The sequence below is a fragment of the Macrosteles quadrilineatus genome, unplaced genomic scaffold, assembly GCF_028750875.1.
Source record: "Macrosteles quadrilineatus isolate MER2022 unplaced genomic scaffold, UCM_ALF_1.0 Scaffold_1__1_contigs__length_201487025, whole genome shotgun sequence".
Lineage (NCBI taxonomy): Eukaryota > Metazoa > Arthropoda > Insecta > Hemiptera > Cicadellidae > Macrosteles > Macrosteles quadrilineatus.
Genome location: NW_026542594.1, coordinates 161,391,002 through 161,411,642, shown reverse-complemented (window position 1 = coordinate 161,411,642; position 20,641 = coordinate 161,391,002). Strand labels below are relative to the sequence as shown.

At 35.0% G+C, this 20,641-nt stretch overlaps 1 protein-coding gene across 4 annotated transcripts in view; it reads left to right on the top strand.

Annotated features, from left to right (window-relative positions):
- Window positions 1-20,641, top strand: part of LOC128988613 (uncharacterized) — a 73,936-nt gene that overhangs the window by 40,665 nt on the left and 12,630 nt on the right. For 2 of the 4 annotated variants that reach the window (XM_054410077.1, XM_054410067.1), the window contains exons 9-18: window positions 56-160; window positions 799-900; window positions 4,934-5,077; window positions 5,417-5,518; window positions 7,031-7,135; window positions 8,328-8,471; window positions 9,650-9,751; window positions 11,159-11,263; window positions 17,717-17,863; window positions 20,154-20,255. In XM_054410077.1, the coding sequence (XP_054266052.1) occupies window positions 56-160; window positions 799-900; window positions 4,934-5,077; window positions 5,417-5,518; window positions 7,031-7,135; window positions 8,328-8,471; window positions 9,650-9,751; window positions 11,159-11,263; window positions 17,717-17,863; window positions 20,154-20,255 (1,158 nt within the window). The remainder of the gene's footprint in view (window positions 1-55; window positions 161-798; window positions 901-4,933; window positions 5,078-5,416; window positions 5,519-7,030; window positions 7,136-8,327; window positions 8,472-9,649; window positions 9,752-11,158; window positions 11,264-17,716; window positions 17,864-20,153; window positions 20,256-20,641) is intronic. The other 2 variants (XM_054410092.1, XM_054410085.1) reach the window with 2 other exon arrangements.

The following is a 20,641-nucleotide window of genomic DNA, read 5'->3' as shown; positions in this document are numbered from 1 at the left end:
TGAATATATTAACAAATGATCTATGTATCATTTTAACATTAAAATTGACTTACAGGTTGTTGCCGGAGTAAAATATTTGTTAACGTTGGAGCTGGTAGAAACCAACTGTAGGAAGGGCAGTGCTCAAGAGACCAGCACATGCAGCCCCCTCAACGACAGAGTAAGTACCAACCCTACGAATATAGTTAATCTGTTTACTTTCTCCCCTCATACATAGTATTGTATTGTTTTTTTCAAAATGTTCAAGTTTGAATTTTGAGTGGAAACATCCGTTACGGTCCCCCTCTGAACCTCCAAAAAGTAGTAGGCTATTTGATGTGATGTCTGTGTGTTTGTGGATGTGTACAGAGAGCAAAGTATAAGCAAGTAGTCTACAGACTACACCTTTGGTCTGATTTTGGTGAGATTTTGTGAGTGACTCCCTGGTACTGTATGGTATTTCAATCCATGGGTAAATTTAATCCATGGTATCTCCAGGTGTTTTATATTTTAATTTTGATTATTAATTGTGATTTTTTAATTAAAACCCATAAAATAACAGAAAAATCAAATTTTTACAAAACAGTTCAAATGATTTTGATTTAAATTTGGTAAATTACAGTTCTTTATTGAAATTTTTGTGATTTTGATTTTACCCATTAAATATCATAATTAATCTCATCACCTACACATTATAAGGACTGTTGACAAGCTAATGGGAAAAAGTATGTGTCGGCTATACTGTTTTTATTTACCACTGAAACTTGACAGTTGTAAAAACCCTTATCAAATATTCCTCTATTCTTTGTTCTGTTTAAGGTTTTGCAGCTGTGTGACATTGTTGTGTGGGATAAACCTTGGGAAAACTTTCGCAAAGTTACAAAGGTTAACTGCAGCCCAGCGAATTCTAGAGAAAAAAGGGTGAGTGAACTCAGCATATTCATTTTATAGTCAGGAAACAAGTTTTAGAATAATTAATATAAGGTATATAGTTTAAAGCAGAGGTCTCCGACCTATGGCCTGTAAGCCATGTCTGGCCTGCGAACAGAATTTTTTAGGCCTGCCAAAAGTTAAAATAGGCTATTAAACAAATATCGATGATCATGGTTATGGTCTTCTGCTATCGCGGCAAAATTCTAATTATCTTCTGAGGCCGTGTAGACATCATCATTGACTCCCACGATCACAAAAATGTCATCGTCATCTTGCGCGATCGGTGGAAAACTTGAACATCTCCCGTGGTCGTTTAGACATTATTGTCATCTTCTGCAACCGCAGCACAGTTCTGATCATCTCCTGCAGCTGTGTAGACAATACCATCGTCTCCTGTGTAATTGTCATCCTGCGAGATCGCGTCAATAGCGGTTTCCGATTGCACAATCTTTGCAAACATGTTTTGTACATTTTAGGTGTTTTTATAGATGACATTCCAGTAATGCGGCATTTTCACTAATCCGGCCATATCACAGTCCTAAATCTGCCGGATTATTGAGAGTCTACTGTATTCGGAAATAGAGTTAAATAAAATCTAAGGGCTTTTTACTGGCCATCAAAATTACGTACAAAATCCGGTGTCCAGGTCAGAAAACTTTTTTTAGATTTGGTTTCATTACAGGTCCGTTACTTGCCACTTTTATCTCAATAAGAGAAAAATTAGCTGTGAACTAGTAGATGAGTGAACGAAGTGAACGAATCTATGTATCGTGTATAGCGGAGTCGGAGAAAAGTTGTCCGCTGGAGTATGTGTGTGTGTGTGTGTGTTCGCACCTAAAACTCAAGAACCGTTGCACTTATAGCGTTCAAATTTTGCACAAATAGTTATGACACCAGTGTAAAGACACCATTAAAATTCTAGACGATTCTGCTCAGTAGTAATTATAAAATACTTAAAAAACATTTTTAAATTTGTCCCATAAGAATAACATTAGGAGCTACCTTCTTCTTCTTTTTATTTGTTTACGTTTTGCGGCCAACAATTTTGTTGTCTACTTAAGACAGAGAGAACGACTTTTACTCTAAGCTCTTTCATTCATGGAGTAAACAGTTTGGCGTCTATGAATATATCATTATAATTTCACAGCTTTCAGAATAATGTTATTTAAGCTAATTAAATCTCACAACTTTCATAATAATAAATTGAACGTAGATTTCTCATCCTTATGGAACAGCTGAAGACAATTTTATTGTTAGTTCTGTACGGTTTATGTAGAGGTCGTGTTTTGTTTACAATTTGTTTCCCGTTATTACAGCCATTTAAAACGTCGTTTAACCAAATAATACGATCTAATCATAAACAATAACCTGTCCCCTAATTATATAACCAAACAGTAAAGCACAAATCAAGAAATTAACCCTAAAATAATAGAAACAAAGTTTCGTCGACACTAGCGCCAATGTGTCACGTACATGAACTAGACACGAAAAACGTGCTTCAAAATTTACAATGGGATGAGAAGTCTAATTGAACTTAACAATATTAGTCGGCAGTTATATACAGTTTATGTTCAGTATTAAAATTTCGCCTTTTAATTAAATGTATTTAGAACAAAGCAGCTTTTTACATTATTCAATTTAATGTTGGCATTGAATATTAAATATTCAAAAATGTTGGTATATTTTTATACTAAAATGCTATTCGAAGGGGGGGGGGAACAGGTCCCCGACCTAGAGAGTAGTAAAGAAAGCGGAAAGGTGAGCAGTGAAAAGAAAGGAGTACGGAAACCCTTTATGACTGTTAAATTAACGTATCTGTAATACTTAAATGCTATGGAAAGATAGGGAAACAGGTCTACGATGTAGGAAGTAGTGAAGGAAATAGTGAAGGAAGTAGACAAGGCGAGTGCTGCAGGGTGTGGGGGGCCTTTATGACAGTTAGAATAATGTATCTGCAATTCTAAAAATGCTATGGGAAGGGAGGGAAAGAGGTTCACGACACTTAGGAAGTGGTGAAGGAAGTAGTCAAGGCGAGCATTCCGGAGTGTGGGAACCCTTTGTGGCAGTTAGATTAATGTATCTGCCATAGTAAAATGCTATAGGAAGGGAGGGAAACAGGTCCACGACGTAGGAAGTGGTAATGGAAGTAGTCGAGGTGAGCATTCTGGAGTGTAGAAACCCTTTGTGACAGTAGATTAGTGTAACTGCAATTCGTAAATGCTATGGGAAGGGAGGGAAACAGGTCCATGACGTAGGAAGCAGTGATGGAAGTAGTCAAGGCGAGCAGTCCGGAGTGTAGAAACCCTTTGTGACAGTTAGATTAATATACCTGCAATACTAAAATGCTATAGGAAGGGAGGGAAACAGGTCCACAACGTAGGAAGTGGTAATGGAAGTAGTCGAGGTGAGCATTCTGGAGTGTAGAAACCCTTTGTGACAGTAGATTAGTGTAACTGCAATTCGTAAATGATATGGGAAGGGAGGGAAACAGGTCCACGACGTAGGAAGCGGTAAAGGAAGTAGTCAAGGCGAGCAGTCCGGAGTGTAGAAACCCTTTGTGGCAGTTAGATTACTATACCTGCAATACTAAAATGCTATAGGAAGGGAGGGAAACAGGTCCACGACGTAGGAAGTGGTAATGGAAGTAGTCGAGGCGAGCATTCTGGAGTGTAGAAACCCTTTGTGACAGTTAGATTAGTGTAACTGCAATTCTAAAATGCTATGGGAAGGGAGGGAAACAGGTCCACGACGTAGGAAGTGGCGAAGGATGTAGTCAAGGTGAACAGTCCGGAGTGTGGGAACCCTTTGTGAAAGTTAAATTAATCTATTAGAAATTCTAAAATGCTATAGGAAGGGAGGGAAACAGGTCTACGACGTAGGAAGTGGTGATGGAAATAGTCAAGGCGAGCATTTCGGAGTGTAGAAACCCTTTGTGATAATTAGAATAATGTACCGTATCTGCAATTCTAAAAATGCTATGGGAAGGGAGGGAAACAGGTCCACGACGTAGGAAGTGGTAAAGGAAGTAGTCAAGGTGAACAGTCCAGAGTGTGGGAACTCTTTGTGACAGTTAGATTAACGTATCTGCAATAATAAAATGCTATGAGAAGAGAGGGAAACAGGAAATACGTTACGTATATTACCAATGACTTTGGTTAATTAATGGACGAGAAGTTAAGATTGTTGTTGACTGAGATTTGGTTTTTTTGAAGAGGTTGGTCCAGCCTCTTTTAACCTCGCCCGTGCGTGGATCGTTTACAGCAAAGCAATTGGTGAGCCGGTACAGTACAAAGGTGAACTGTACTGATAAAATTTAGTGGCAGTGACCAGGATCCGAACTCACGACATCGCTGCCTTGGGCCCGAAGTTCGCGTGACGCTACCGACTTGAGTCACCGACTCACCATTATTTGCCCCGACTCATGGGTTGATTTGTCCATACAAATAACATTATTGTGTACACCAGTAACACCGGTAAGTGTGCTAGGTGTGGGTAAACTCTTTCATTATTGCGCTCATGTTCACTCATCCTGTTACGCGCAGAATAAGCGTACTACTAGTTGTGGTGGAGGCATCAAAATGCACATCTAATCAGATTTGCATCAAATCAGATGTTTAGGCTTTAAATGAGCTCTGAAGTAATTTAACTGTAATAAGTCTACTTATGTTATATCAAACTCCAAGTATGACAAATACATTTACATTGTATAATCATCAATGAATATGTGACATAGTATGTCTTGTTGAATATGTGTGTCTTGTTTTGTTTGGAGACAGTTTTTTTTTTTCGCATGTAGGCCTTTATGTAAAAAATTCCTGCTATCCTCACAAAAATCCAAAATACTTGGTCCTCATGCTCTATGTTACTTCCTTAACAATATTGTAAATGTGATATTACAAATGTTTAATTAACGTTTTTACTTATTTTGTATCCTTAAACAGCTTATAACATTTGACTTAAGTATCCAATAGTCAATGTTACAACTTTACAGCAAATATCTGAATTTGACAACTTGTTTTAGGCCTTGCTGGGAGGAAAGAAGCCTGCTGATGTGAACAATGAGAGAGTCAGGGAGATGGCTCAGTTTGCTGTGGCTCAGTTAGACGCTCAATCCAACTCCCTCAACTCACAAAAACTCGTAGAAATAAAAGAAGCTCAAACTCAAGTGAGTATGAAAACTATCTAACTTTTAAAAAGGTATTTGTTAGTGGAATCTAATCTGATAATAACCTTACTTTTGTAAGTTGTTGTATAAAATTTACGAGCTTCCATCTGGCAGCTTAGTCTGCTTAAATTTTCTCATTTATATTTTACTGAAATACCTGATAATAAGCTAAATAGTTTTTGAACATAGGCCAAAATATAAATTAGTATAGGACAGTTGTAAAATGAAATTGTGCGGTAATATTTTAGTAGCAACATCTCCTACATTATTTGTCAATATTACAGTTTATTAATTATTATTATTTAGTATTTACCATATTGTCTTTGTGTTTTTGTATAGGTTGTAGCTGGTTCTAATTATTATTTGAAACTACAACTTGTAGAAACAAACTGCCGCAAGGGATCTGAAACTAATGAGGCTTGTAGTAGCTCATCAAACAAGGTAAGTCAAGAATGCTGCATTACAATGTAGTAATGAAAACTCATTATATACATTTCATGTTATTGGTATTTTGTATGTATTAAACGTTGTTGTCCAATTGGTTATAGTTAGTTGATTTGCCAAAGTATCCTGATGGGTTTAAATCACTTCTCACTCAGAGTATGCAACATTTGAGGGGTTCAACTGTTTGTAGTAGAGCCTGGTTGGAGAGGCCACCCAAACAAAATAAACAGTGATTACCTCGGGTAAAAGTTTAGGAGGAATGTTTGTGAGTTTTACCACACATCATGAATATTGTTACTTTTTACTCATCCTCTTAGAGTATTCGGAGTGTTTATTTGAAGTTTTTACTAACTATTTTGCCATTTTTATGTCTACACTTTAACTTATATTTCTAAAAGAAGATTCATTCATCAGTTGAATTCATTAGTTTTGAATAAAAATTACATTTTCTTAGGCCTAGCACAAAACTGTTGGATGCGTCGAACAGAAATTAATCAACCAGTTAGTTAAAGCCAATTCATTCGTAGAGAAAACCCTATGTCAAATATAGGCTAATAAACTATAAAATGTGAGATTATCTATTATATCATCAAGACTTATACAATGCCTTAGTTTTAAAAACTGTAATGATACTATTTTAAATGCAGAATATTTATTTCGGTAATGTTTTACTGTGTCAGTAATGCGTGTTTATTTAGTCCTACAATGGTTTCAATGACTAGAGATGACAGGGTCGTGCACAAAATGTTGTGCAAATAGCACAAATACGTGAGCATGATAAAATGTTATTATACAATTTGTTTTATTACATATATTAGGCTGTATTTTATAGTATCATGAAAATTGTACTTAGGTAACCTATGTTTATTTTTTGTTTAACGTCTCCTACAAATTTAAGACTACGAGCAATGCTTAGTCCCCTAGTACTGTTATACCTAATTAACACATTCGCTGCGGCCCATCAATGGCAGGCGTAGCCCCAGTGTGGCACAGCGTCGAACGAACCCGATTGCTGGGCAATTGGCTTTTAAATTTTGGACTGACGAATAGCAAATAACGTGCCGTGATGTACTGTATTACGACGAGAGTCAACATAATTCGCTAAAACATCAACAGATAGCAGCATTGCTTGGAACATAGCCGGTCCCATTGTATTGAAAATTGGAGGGAGAAAGACGGGACAAGTTGATTTCTAAGCTTGCCAGACAGGGATTTTATGGGTAGATTTACTACCAACCTAAACCACAACAAAGCAAGTAACACACTACTCGATAACATGGTATAAGTCCGCCTTCGACCGACACTGGGCTCGCACTGAGAAACAGATTGATGCACTGCAGTGTGGGTTAGTACTGACCCGGCCGAGTAAGCGCTGTGATGGCCGTGGGTCAGTGCTAACCCACCTGCAGCGAAGGTCCTAAGAACAAATTAATGCTTACATATATCATTGTTTTTTTTTGTGTATATATGAATCAAAAGTGCAGTTAATGATGGAAGTTTTTTTTGCAGCCAGTGCAGGAATGTGATGTGGTGGTGTATGACAGACCTTGGGACAAACACAGAGAGATGACCTCAGCCAACTGCAAGACACTTACTGCATCCCGCAGACGACGAGTGAGTATTTTGTACATGTTTGCAGATATATGAACTTTAGCCCTGACATATTAGAGTGCATAAAATAAGGAAAATAAGGCTTAAAGTTTGTTTTTCAAAAAGCTTTTCTTTAGCTCAATAGCTCTTTTGGGAAAAACATTCAGCTCGCGAGAGGGAAATGCTCTCAATTTCATAATGTTCTTTGCAATCACAGGAAATTTTCAAGACTTTGTAGCAGTTATGGGAGACAATGATGATGTTATTAATTACACTGCATTCACCGGGAGCATTCAAAACTTTGCTCTGATTCACTGATTGTGGTAGACGATAGTTATGTCTTTGCAATTGCAATTGCAGGAGATGCTATTATTTTTGCCACAATCATGGGTAATATTATCACCCAATCAATATTATCAATCAATATTATATTAGGCCCAATCACGGGCCTATGCTGTGATCGCGGGAGTTGATGATGATGTCCTCGAAATCGCAGGGGTGTAAGTGATATCACCGTGATCACAGATTATATTCTCGATGACATAATGATAAATACATACTAAATAAAATTTATAATAGCTGATGATAGTGCTTTTTTGGCATCCATATAAGATGCAATGAAACACTGCATAGTTACGATGAGGGTTTAGGAATTAACAAATGTTTGTTAAAGAAAATGTTGTTTTTTAAAGATTATTGGTCAAGTTAATTTAAAGATTTTCTATAAGTTGATTTGAAAACTCGCTTACCTGCAACAATTCCCCTTTATCAATTTAAACCAAAAACCGAACCAATAAATATTGCAATCGACCCATTTTTGCAAGACTAGATTGTAAATCTGCCAGGCTACTAATGGTTACAAAACCAAGAGTAAGTATGAAATAACTGACTGGGCGAAAACATTACACCCCATTGTCTGCCTATATGACATTGACTTATATGACAGTGTCTCTTATAACCATAGGTTCTTATGTAAATAGACCAGTCTTACACAACCTGTATACTATTATTGTATGCCAAATGATGGTGATTTCTCATGTCATCATTGTTTAGAACATGTTAACTGAATCATTTTTTACATACACCATTTGTACGATTCAGTAAACCATTAAAACATTTATCTACCTAATATGTTAACAAATTGTAAGGAGTATTTCTGGAATACAAAATCCCTAAGATTTAACAGCAAAAAGCTGAGTTTGGCAACTGGTTATAGGCCTTGTTGGGAGGAAAGACGCCTGCTGATGTGAATGATGAGAGAGTCAGGGAGATGGCTCAGTTTGCTGTGGCTCAGTTGGACGCTCAATCCAACTCCCTCAACTCACAAAAACTCGTAGAAATAAAAGAAGCTCAAACTCAAGTGAGTATGAAAAATATCTAAATTTTAAAAAGGTATTTGTTAGTGGAATCTAATCTGATTATAACTGTATTTTTGTAAAAACTTTAGTTGTTGTATTAAAATAAAAATCCTAGTTTCTATCTGGCAGCTTAGGCCCGATTTCACCAAACACTTAAACCGCCGTTAAGCCTTGCTCTAACTGCAGTTAGCTTGTAACTGACGAAATTGGATTTTACCACTCGCCGTTAGAGCTAGTTCAGACTAAACCGTCGTTAGAACTGCCCAATTTTGACCTGTTAACTTCTTTAATCTTTCGTTAATTAAATATCAGCTGTCTTTAAGTTTTAAGTTTATATGGAAAGGCCAAATGCTAGAAGAGTACGATACGAATTAGCTTTTGAAAGTGATAGTGATGAAGAGTAGCCTGTGTTGTTTGCTGAACTATAGGTGGATAAGAGAAAAGGTTAATGATTTAACTAAGACAAAATTAATTTTATTACTAGATATGAATTATCAAAACGTTTTGCCTTTTTCTTTAGGTTATCCCACAAGGTTTTTAGTAAAGGCGTATCTCTAATCTCTAGTATTTTAGTATCGGGTATGTGATCAGCGATCGCGAAAAACTGATTGACAATCAAGATCCACTCTTTTATCCCGGCTGAAAAAAGTATTTTTCTACCAACATTATCAAATTCCTTTTTTCATTGTTTGAAAAATAGGCTCCCTTTTCCCTTTTCCTTTTCCCAGTTTTGAGTAACCCTAACTCTACGGTCAAACAATTAATTTAGTTCGGTCAGATGTAATTAAGGACAATAACTAAACCTAAATTGTCATTATTCTGCTAGTATTTATATAAATTCTAAGATCTTTATTATGTCTCATTCTTGTACTCTTTGCCTCAAGTTTTCTCATTATTTCAAAATGTACTGTAAAAAGTTAGATTTTGAGTCTTTACTCAACAGCAAAACTCAATCACTTTGTTCCTCAATTGAATCTGTTTTATCAACATTGATTTGCCTTTATTTACTATATTTAGTTATATTTAGTTTTTAAACTAATGCATACATGTAAATAAATATAGGATTGTTGTAAAATGAAAATGTGCTGTAATATTTTAGTAGCAACATCTCCTACATTATTTGTCAATGTTACAGTTAAATTATTATTATTTACCATATTGTCTTTGTGTTTTTGTATAGGTTGTTGCTGGTTCTAATTATTATTTGAAACTACAACTTGTAGAAACAAACTGCCGCAAGGGATCTGAAACTAATGAGGCTTGTAGTAGCTCATCAAACAAGGTAAGTCAAGAATGCTGCATTACAACGTGGTAATGAAAACTCGTTATATACATTTCATGTTATTGGTGGCCGTATATTAATAAGATGATTGTCAAATTTGTTCAAGTTGGATAATAATTACAAGGGTTGTCCATAAATAAGGTTTCCGTTTCTTCTAAGCCAATTTGGCTAATTCAAATCTGAAGGAAGTGGTGTATCCCTCACTTTATCAAATTCTATTCTTTGTATAAGTAATTTGCATAAGTAACTTAAGCACGTCGCACACTGAGTCCGCTCAGTTTAGTAGCTTCGCAAATTTTTGAAAACCATGTATTCAAAAAATGTAGAGCCGCACACTGGATCCGTTCTGTCAGCCTAGTTCAATCCGCTCCCGTCTCGGCCACTTATTGGTTAGTGAGCGATTTGGACAGAAGCGACGGAAGGACTGGAGGCGCTGCATGTGCAGAGTACAGCAGTCAGTGTTGTGCAACTGAACTTGGGTGGTCTGACACGTGTTTGCCGAAGGCGGACTGTGATTATTTATTAATGAACGACTTATTTCAGTAGTACAGACGTATCCATTGCTGTACGACCTGTCACACAACGATTACAAAATATACAATGAAATCATCCTCTTCAACAGCAATTACTTCCCCACTACTGCTGGAACTCATAATCACACTATCGGAAACCCCGGCACAAATAATTTACTTGTGAACAATGACAGTGTCGGTCGTCCACTGTTATTTGACGCTCCAAAACAGCTGAACTGAGCAGACCGAACTGTCGCAGTGTTTGGAAAACTGCCAGAACTGAGCTGTCTGACCTGAGATTAGCTGAGCGGAATGAACTAAGCGGATCCAGTGTGTGACGTGTGGTAGTTCTCCGAAGGCTCTACTCATATGCCCAACAAGGCCGGCAGCAAATGTGATTTTGAGGAAACTTGAGGATAAATATTTAGAATCTTTCATTAGCATATCATATGTTAGCACCACTTTTTATTAACTTTGGTCTAATCCAACATCAATAAGGATGAGTTTCAACCTGGTTTGATAAGACAATTAGAAGTGGTATGTCATCCTGTAAAGCCATAAAAAAATGTTTTGCTCTACTTTATGATAAAAACTTGTTTAAAAAGATAATCTATTTTACATCATACATTTCTGTTTCATACCTTTTGGCCACCAATATATTTAAAGTGCTTCGAACAGTATGTTGTCTAATAACTTCTATGTTATCCTGCTAATGAATCATTGCTATAAATGTCTTCTTGGTGGATTTATGAAAATACATCCATTTTTAACAAAGTTATATTTAAGTTTCTCTGTGTACTGCAGACAAGAAAATGACTCCTGTCTTTTGCAGCAAGTTAGTTAACACTTTTGACAAATATGTAATTATGCAGTTAATAATGGTTTTTGTTTGCAGCCAGTGCAGGAATGTGATGTGGTGGTGTATGACAGACCTTGGGACAAACACAGAGAGATGACCTCAGCCAACTGCAAGACACTTACTGCAACCCGCAGACGACGAGTGAGTATTATGTTAATAGATAAAAGCTGTAAGGTAAAACGGCATATTTTATCAACTGGGTATAATGACCGAGATAAAAAGTGCAGCAATTTTCCAGGACTTCAGTGGCCATCCTGTTTAACTCTTGGTGATCTTTAATGTTTTGTCATGTTTTTATTAAATTTAGATATAACATGTTTTTACTAAAGGGAAAAAGCTCATGTCCTAGTTAACATCACACTCACGTAACCTTTTTAATGGTAACAAACAAGCCGATTTAATAACCAAGCTGTTTTTCTTAGACAAATTGTTCTGCTTTTCTTGAAGGTTTTGAGACATATGTTCCTGAGGGGAAATTTTGTCACAAATTGGCACAGGTAGCTCACCCTACAAAGGCTGGGTGGAATTCCAGGGTCTGCAATAACTTAAACTACTAGACTAAAAGCCTGGTACCAGGGGTGCCCATCCCCCATAAGGCTTATGACGCTAATTTCTCCCCAAAACTGGTCAAGGCATAAACCCCCAAATCAGTCGTAGAGTTCTAGGTCCACCCGTTCAGTAGTTCGTGGCATATAGATTAGATTTACCACCAACAAAAACAGATACAGTACAAACAAATTGGCTGAATAAACTAAAAAATAGCTTCACATTTTCAATTGATGCTAGAAATTTAAGTCAATTATAAATACTTAGTTTTATAAAACTATCTTTGGTTTAATTTAAGCAGATACTTAGTAAAAACATTGAATTTATCAAGTAAAAGTTAATTTCTAGAATTATTGGAAGATGAGTTAATTCAGTCCCTATCCCGCCCATGTTGAAATGGCAGTTTTTAGGTACACATAACTTTCACATATATCAACTTGAAATTTTTGTACTAAGTTTTATACATTATTACAGGGCCGGACTTAGGACTTCAGAGGCCCCGGGCGAATTTGCCGATGGGGCCCCCAGTATGATTATACGAGAAAAAATACGGTACACAATGTAACGCATATTACATGCACACTAATTTTAAATAGGCAATTTCAAGGTGAATTAATATGTAAACCTGTTAGAATAGTATGCTGTATTTTGCATAAACTAATTTTATGTAATATTTTAAGTCTGAAAATAGCTACAATGTACGGTGTTATGTTATGATTTGTTCTTGTTGTAATTGTATTTATAAAATTTTAGTATAACTAATACCAACGCCTTACACATTTTTTTGCAATACATTAAAATGTAATATCCTTTGCAACAAATAATGAAAACTATAGATAAAATAAAAATAAAATAACAAGGTTTAGTTTAATTTTTTACTGTAATACACATTCTTGCTTGAATGAAAACACAAATAAAAAATAACTAACATTAATTAATGGAATAAGTTATATTTAAACACGTGATGTAAGTCAGAGATAATGCATAAACTTTTAAAGCTTTAATATATTTTATAACTTACTATAATTTTACTAACAAACCTTTTACTAAGTTTACTTTTTATAGATTAATCATTATAAGGTTTAGAACATAGTTATTTCCCCTATAAATAAATGTCACTTCCTACTCTGATACATTGGTCACGTTGGCATGGCAATTAAAACCCCCTTTTCATACATTTCTTGGCTGCACTAAAACTATAAAACCATAAACTATGACTTATGTTTATTTTCATAGTGGTTTTGGCATGGAATTCTCGTTTGTATAATATGTTTAAGTCCTAGCTTGAAAAGTACCATTAAGAACTTTAACGAGTTTGAGTTTTTCCTTGACGAGTAAAATATTACAATACAAGTCTAATAACCAATCACAAGCTAACCATTTATATGAGTAACTGAAAAGATGTTTAAATGTATTCAATATCTCAGATTAATACAACACAAACATAACATTCAATATAACATTAATTTGTTCTTTGTAGTGTTTGCAGAATTATTAATAAAATACAACACAAAAGTACAACAATGTCAACCAAAAACACACTGGGAGTAAAGTGATTTAAATTGTTTTGGATAGGCGATAAGACATTGTATGTATGTGTATGCGCGTGAGACAGACGGGACTAGACAGGATCCCTTATCAGCTCATTATCATTTATTGTTGCAGCTGCTTGTTGCTTTTTTACGATTTCAGTCGACAACGCTCGCCCGCTCCCAAATAATGTATTTTTTGTCAACATCAGACGACCCTAGTTGTCATAAAATGTCTATATAGATTTTTTTAGCCCACTGGCGCTGTATGATTTGGGAGTGTTGCACGACGTCCAAGTGCCACGACGTCCAATAATATTTTTTCAGTGCCACGACGTCCAAAACATAATTTTTGAGTTGTTGCACGACGTCCAAGTGCTACGACGTCCAAAAGTACAGTAACTGCCAAAAATATAGTCTTTCTACAAGCTTTGGACGTCGTGGCACTTGGACGTCGTGAAACAGCGCACTGTAGAATTGTAAAAAAGTATCATTTGCACCACGTCCAAAGCCTCTGCCAGTTGCACGACGTCCAAGTGCCACGACGTCCAATCAATATTTGACTGTTGCACGACGTCCAAGTGCCACGACGTCCAAAGTGCCTGCACACTGTGAACACTGTTTGCCGACCTCAGTGCATACAGTTCGCATTGCAATTATTGAAGGCAACTAGGCCTAGTCAACTGTTTGAAAGTTGTCAACCGCTTCGTCTTCGATTAATGTTTAAATTATTCAATATTCAATGGTTCTAATTGAACTAATTATTGCATTAGCTTAAATTTTTTATATGTAAAATAAATACAATGTCACCGTAAAATGTAATGATGCAGTATTTCTGTTGTTATGATTGCATAATGATTTCTACAAAATAGAGTTATGTCATAGAAACGAGATAAATAAATGACAACACTATTCACTATATTGTATGATTAATACAATAAATTAATCACTAGCCCAAAAGTAAATATGGTAGGTTTAATGTGAGTAGTGGTAGAATTCTAAGTACTGCAGTAGAATAGAATTGTCGTACTATATCAATTGGTAGCGAATTTACTCGTAAGATAAAATGTATGCACAGTTTTATAACAGCTGTAAGACTTCCCATTTAAGTACCGGTATCATTGAAATTGCATAACCTCCATTGAACAGAAATGAGATAAGTAGATATTGATACACAGATATATGAATTTTCATACACTTATAATAATGACGAATTCAAAAAAGGTTTATCCGTCAAATGTGCTAAATATCATGTGAACTATCACTTATCAACTTTTTAAGCTATAATGGTGTTACTACAATGGTTAAAATTGTATCCTGTGAAACATGTATTTTCTAAACTAAAAGAAGGTTTTCTTTTAGTACAAACCTTGCTCTATTAGTGTATACGAAAAATAATTTCACTATTTTACGAGATCAATGTTTGACAACAAATGGTTGAAGCAGATATTCAGAGTGTCTCCAGCTGATGCAGTAATAAAAACGTAGCCATAGCACAGACAATATATAATACTATAATAGTAATCTATCTATCTATACTATTATAAAGAAGAGGTGGTGTCTGTGTGTATGTGTGTTTTGTGTATGTGTGTCTGTGTGTTTGTATGAGATAATCTCAAAAAGTACGGAACCGATTGGGCTCAAATCGCACGCAAATGAAGCTACAGCTCCGAAGATATATATTATACAACCATTCCCTCTTCGTTATTGTCCTAGGGTTCTGCCCCGTGGGCTTTCAAAAATTTGAGGTAAGAGATTTTAAAATATTGATTGATGGTATCGATGGTAACAAGAGAAAACCTACAAAATAATTTTTTTTTAACAAGTATTTATTTACAATAGGATAGAGTTCAACTTATCCCAAAATAAAATAAATCATAAAATAAAAGCAATATTAATTTTTATAAAATAGTTACTTGTTTTGACTTTTTATAGTAATAAAACATTCCTTACACTGCTTACACTTAACAAAACTTCTCAAATGTTATTAAAGTAATATTATTCAAATAAAAAGTAATATTTACATTTAAAGAATTAATTAAATAATAACGCCTTCGCAAAGGAAACGCAACTACAACACGCTCCTGTATTGCGGGTATTGCATTGACTTTCTGCAGGCGTTTTTAATTTTTTTTTTTTATTTTTTTTTTTTCTCGTCTCAATAAAAATCTTGGCCAAAAAGAAATCTCGTCTCGTGTAACGAGATTTAAAATTTCCCGAAAATTTCCCGAAATTTCGAGACTTGACCATCCCTAAAATTAAAGAATTTTGTCAGCCGTTTCAAGTACAAGTTGGTTCTATGATATTAAACAGCATTAAAAAGTTATAAGGCTTGCCAAACAGGGTGCAGCACTATTATGTTGTTTGTTTGCATTAATGACCACAGCTAATTTGAACCAACTAGCAAAAAAAAAGTTGTGGTACACAATGAGAACTTTACTTTTTTCCATGGTTTAGGTGCAGTGGTAGAACATCAGGACTACGGTAGATGTGTGCTACACTATAGGATACTGTATAAATTAAAAGACCATTTTTTTAAAATCGTGTCCTCTCCCATAACTGCAATAAGCATTTATACTTATATGCCCACCCCGTACGAAGGACGGGTACTCTGCTAGTAACACAATAATACAAATACAGTATACTAATACAATAATACTGTAGGTTTCCGTAGTCTGTGGCCATAGGTTCGTCTGAACTGTCAATCAATTCTGAGAAATTCAGTTGTAAATTCTTACTAGTCTTTTTCTAAGTTCACGTTGCACTCGCAATTAGTTCGGATATTTTATCTAGAAAAGCAGGTATGCCCTAAGTCATGCATTTGTAGGTTAAGTATAATAATAACAAACATGCTTATCTTAGGTTTGTATGCATACTTGTTCAAGAATATGCCGTGGTAAGTTTTGTTTATACATTTTATTTTTTAATTCTTGTCTAATGACGATATTGATTTGTATTTGTGCGAAAATGTTAATTTATTTGTCAAGGGCATGAGCGGCCCTCTAGTCTATGTATGTTACATGAAGAACAACATGAAAAAGAATAAATTAAAGGAAGGTAAAAAACGGATCAGTTGCTGAAGGTCTAAATCTCTCTTTTTCTTTTTATGTTTTTTTTTTTTTTTTACTTTATGATGTTTCAATTAATGGTAAAAATATTCATAGTATATATATTTCTGAACAAGAACATATACCCATGTATATATAACTAATAAAGGTTCCATAAGCATTTTACACGAGAGAACACTGTTCGGCAAGTAGCCGGTCATCGTAACCGGTCATCATGAAGGAGCTTGGACGTCGTGCAACAGCGCTGAGCTATATTGGACGTCGTGCAACAGTCAAATATTTATTGAACGTCGTGGCACTTGGACGTCATGCAACTGGCAGCGACTTTGGATGTCGTGCAAATGTTACTTTTTTACAATTCTATAGTGCGCTGTTTCACGACGTCCAAGTGCCACGACATCCAAAGCTTGTAGAAAGACTATATTTTTGGCAGTTACTGTACTTTTGGCCGTCGTGGCACTTGGACGTCGTGCAACAACTCAAAAATTATGTTTTGGACGTCGTGGCACTGAATAAATATTATTGGACGTCGTGGCACTTGGACGTCGTGCAATGCATCCTATGATTTTGACTCTTAACGACTAAATTGAAGATCCAAATTTTGACGTATAACTTAATTACTATTTTACAAAACCTTTTAATTAAATGGTTAATATAATACTTCTGCCCCTTAAAATCGTGATTGGCATATACTTAGAGGTAAAAGAATAACATCTAATAAAACATAAACAGAGCAATGTTTTATTTTTCAAAAGTATTAGAAATCCATTGAATCTCCATTTGACCCAACACAATTGTACAAGTTACGTTCTACGTTAGGACAAGAGTTTTCATATTATTTATTGTATTTTTGCCCCAAGCGAAGGGGCCCCCTTCAACTCGATCGCCGCGGCCGTACGTTTGTGTGAACGGCTTCATTGAAACTCAAACTGGTCCGTCACAGCCTAGCAGCTATGCTCGTGTAAACTGGCTCTAAGCGCGGGGCCCAGTGCAACCCTGAGGAAAAGTCCCTTAGAGTCTAGAATTTTGGTTCTAGTAATACCTTAAAATTCACCTAACAATAACCTTAAATATAGGATAACGACAATAAAGTTGTTAAAACAGAAGGCCATTCGGTAAGTGTCTGATTAATTTTCGAAGATATTAATACAAACTACTGTGCAAGGGGCTCGTTTCGGGCCCCCCCTAGGCCCGGGGGCCCCGGGCGCTCGCCCCGTCCGCCCCTAGGTAAGTTCGGCCCTGCATTATTACCAACTATATAATAATAAGTAAAATATGAACATGTGGGAAACAATCCATGGGTATCTCTGTTGAATTTTTTTGAATATATTACAGAAGTTACATTTACAAAATACTTGCAAGTAAAACTATTAAGCAGATTGAGTAAATCTAATGTTGTTTTGTAGCAAAATATTTAGTGAATATTCATTGACGGTTTATTTCATTTTCAGGAGCAACCCATTGGAGGAAATCATCCAATTGAAAACGATTCAGATGACATTATGGAAATGGCCCAGTATGCAGTTGAGGACTTGAATAAAAAATCTAATTCCATCGTTAAAAAGACTTTAGTAGAACTAATTTCTGCTGAGACTCAGGTAAATATATTTAAGGCACTTAATTTTATTTTTTTATAACAAAATTCTAGCCTAATATGTTTAACACGTATGCTGCTGACAACTCTGATCGGAGTCATGCCATATCCCAGGGTGTAAGACTCCAGTCGGAGTCACGGTACAACTTTATAATAAGGATTGGCCAATGCAAGCTCCACATTTATCGGGGATCAACTAATCAATGTTAGCCTGTTGTGCCAACCCATACTTAATTTCAGCTGTATCCGTATTTGGTTCCCACCACTAGCGCCCCTGGTGGGTGGCTCCGGCTGGAGTTGCCCTTATGCACCCTTAAGTGTGAGCCTATTATATTAAATTTTGTTTTGTTTTACTCTACTTGTTCAAAATCATTTTTTAGCTAGTTTATACAATTGTTTATGACAGTCCAAAGGTAAAATCCGTTGTTTTAGAGTTCAAAAAATCATCTTTTAACTTTGAAAATTCACACAATGTAAATTAAACGTCAGAACTTCATCAAACTTTAATACAATATAGAATAAATTTGTAAGTTTTCAGAACTTTTATTTAACCCAAAAAGCTTATAATGAAACTTAAAATAAAAATATAATAAAAGATTTGTTGTAATTAATTTATTATATAATAAAAGATTTGTTGTAATTAAGTAAATTAACTTTTTTCAAAAAATTGGGAAACACTAGAAAAAAATTTGAAATGCTTGTTTTGAAGGTAATTGTAATATAAAATGGTTTAAGTTACCATTTGCGTCAAACGATCCTTGTTGTAGTAAGTGATAACTACAGCTTTTCATGCTGCTGGGGCACATCTTCAGGTTGTAGAGCGTCAAGATAAAATAGCTGTCTTCCGTGGATGATTTTGTCAAAATAAATAATTACACAAAAAACACTGCTGCTTTGTGCAATTTTTGATCCAGAGGCTAACCCATCATGAAAAAGGTAATTGTTTTGGTAGTTGGAAAACCGTCTCATAACACTCAACTACATTGTTAGGCATATTATTAATATCAAATATGAATTAGAATTAACATTCAATTTTGATGATGTATCCGAGTACGGCTCTTTAGACTGCCGCCACCTCTGACTGGTCGCTTACATCCCAGTGCAGTCGCTTACAGTACAGTGTTGCCATATTGAACACCTGGGCACTGGGCAGAGATGAGATGTGAACTGACAAAGATCTTCCCTAAAAACCTGTGCACTTTTTGATATACTGGATATTTCTTTATCACTTACTTTTTCTCCCTCACAAAAAAAAAAAAAAAAAAAAAAAAAAACAGCATTCTCTGAAGTGGACAATTTAGATTTGGCACCAATTTATAGCGAGATTATCCAGTTTTATGTTAATTTTTAATTTATATAAATTATATGCATGACAATTTGGTTGAGCATTATGAATATTCCAATTGCCAAAAAAATTACCTTAAAAACCAGCTTTTAAGTTTTTTTTTTTTAGTGTTTGCTGCTTTTTAGAAAAAGTTAATTTATATAATTAACAATAAAAACTGTTTGGGTTAAGTAGACATTCTGCAAAGTTACAAGTTAATTCATTATATATGTGTCTATGTTGTATTGAAGTTTGATGAAGTTCTGATGTTTAGTTTACAATGTACGAGTTTTCAAAGTTATAAGATGGTTTTAAAACTCTAAACACAAGGTTTTTTTACCTTCTGACTGTCATAAAAAATTGATAAATGAGCTAAAAAATATTTGTTTTCACAGGAATAGGTAGAATGAAACAACAAAAGTTTTGATACATTCTGTGTTTTTCTAAATAGTTTGGTTACTTTTCTGTAGAGCTCCAAACTCGAGTGTCTAAACTTTTTTCAGCAGTAATGGAAACATCATCTGCGTCTTTTGTGATCACGGAAACGCTATCGTTATCCCGCACAATTCTGGCCAAGAATCATGAGCTTTATTGTCATTGACCTTTTTACAAGGAATAGTCATAGCCAACCAACTGAAATAAAAACTGAAAATAGAAAAAGTAGTGGGTTCTAAATTGAAAATTAATATTAACATTAGACATGAAATACTGTGTTTTACAATAATAATATTGATTGTTGATGAGCCAGTCAACCATTTTTGACTTAAACCTGTTGAAAGAAACCAGTTTTGTTGCCAAACCTAATTTACAAAAAAACCGAATGCAATTTATTTTATAGCATTAAATAAAATATAATTTTCCTGAACAAGGTCGGATACTTTTTCAACAGAGTTCATATGGTATATGATATAGGTATAGTATTTATATGGTAGTATAATTAATTACCGTATTGATTTTAGATATTTTTCAGGTTGTCAATGGAATAAATTACCATCTCAAGCTTAGAGTGGTAGACTCAAACTGCAAGAAAAACGATGCAAATGCTAAGAATTGCATTCCTAAAGATAACTCGGTAAGTGTAAAAAAATTGAATTTTTTCTTATATCGACACTAGATTTTAAAACAATAAATTCTGGTACTTGGTATGAAAACATTTAAGTATAAAAACAAAAACATCTAATACAATGAATTGTGAAGATGTGCATTGGTTTTTGGGTTGCTGGAGTACAGTTTATGTATTAAAATGCTGCACCTTAACAGTTTAGTGCTGTAACAGCACCGACTTGGGTAAGTGTTGTTTAAACTGCTTTTTAACAAAAAACTAATCCAGAACTAATTTTCCAGAACAGTGGCTAGCATGGATATTGTTTTTAACCTAAAACTAAGATATTTCTAACAATTTGGAGGAAATTATAGGAGCCGTTTTTGAAATCATTGTGCGCAAACAATATCATATTA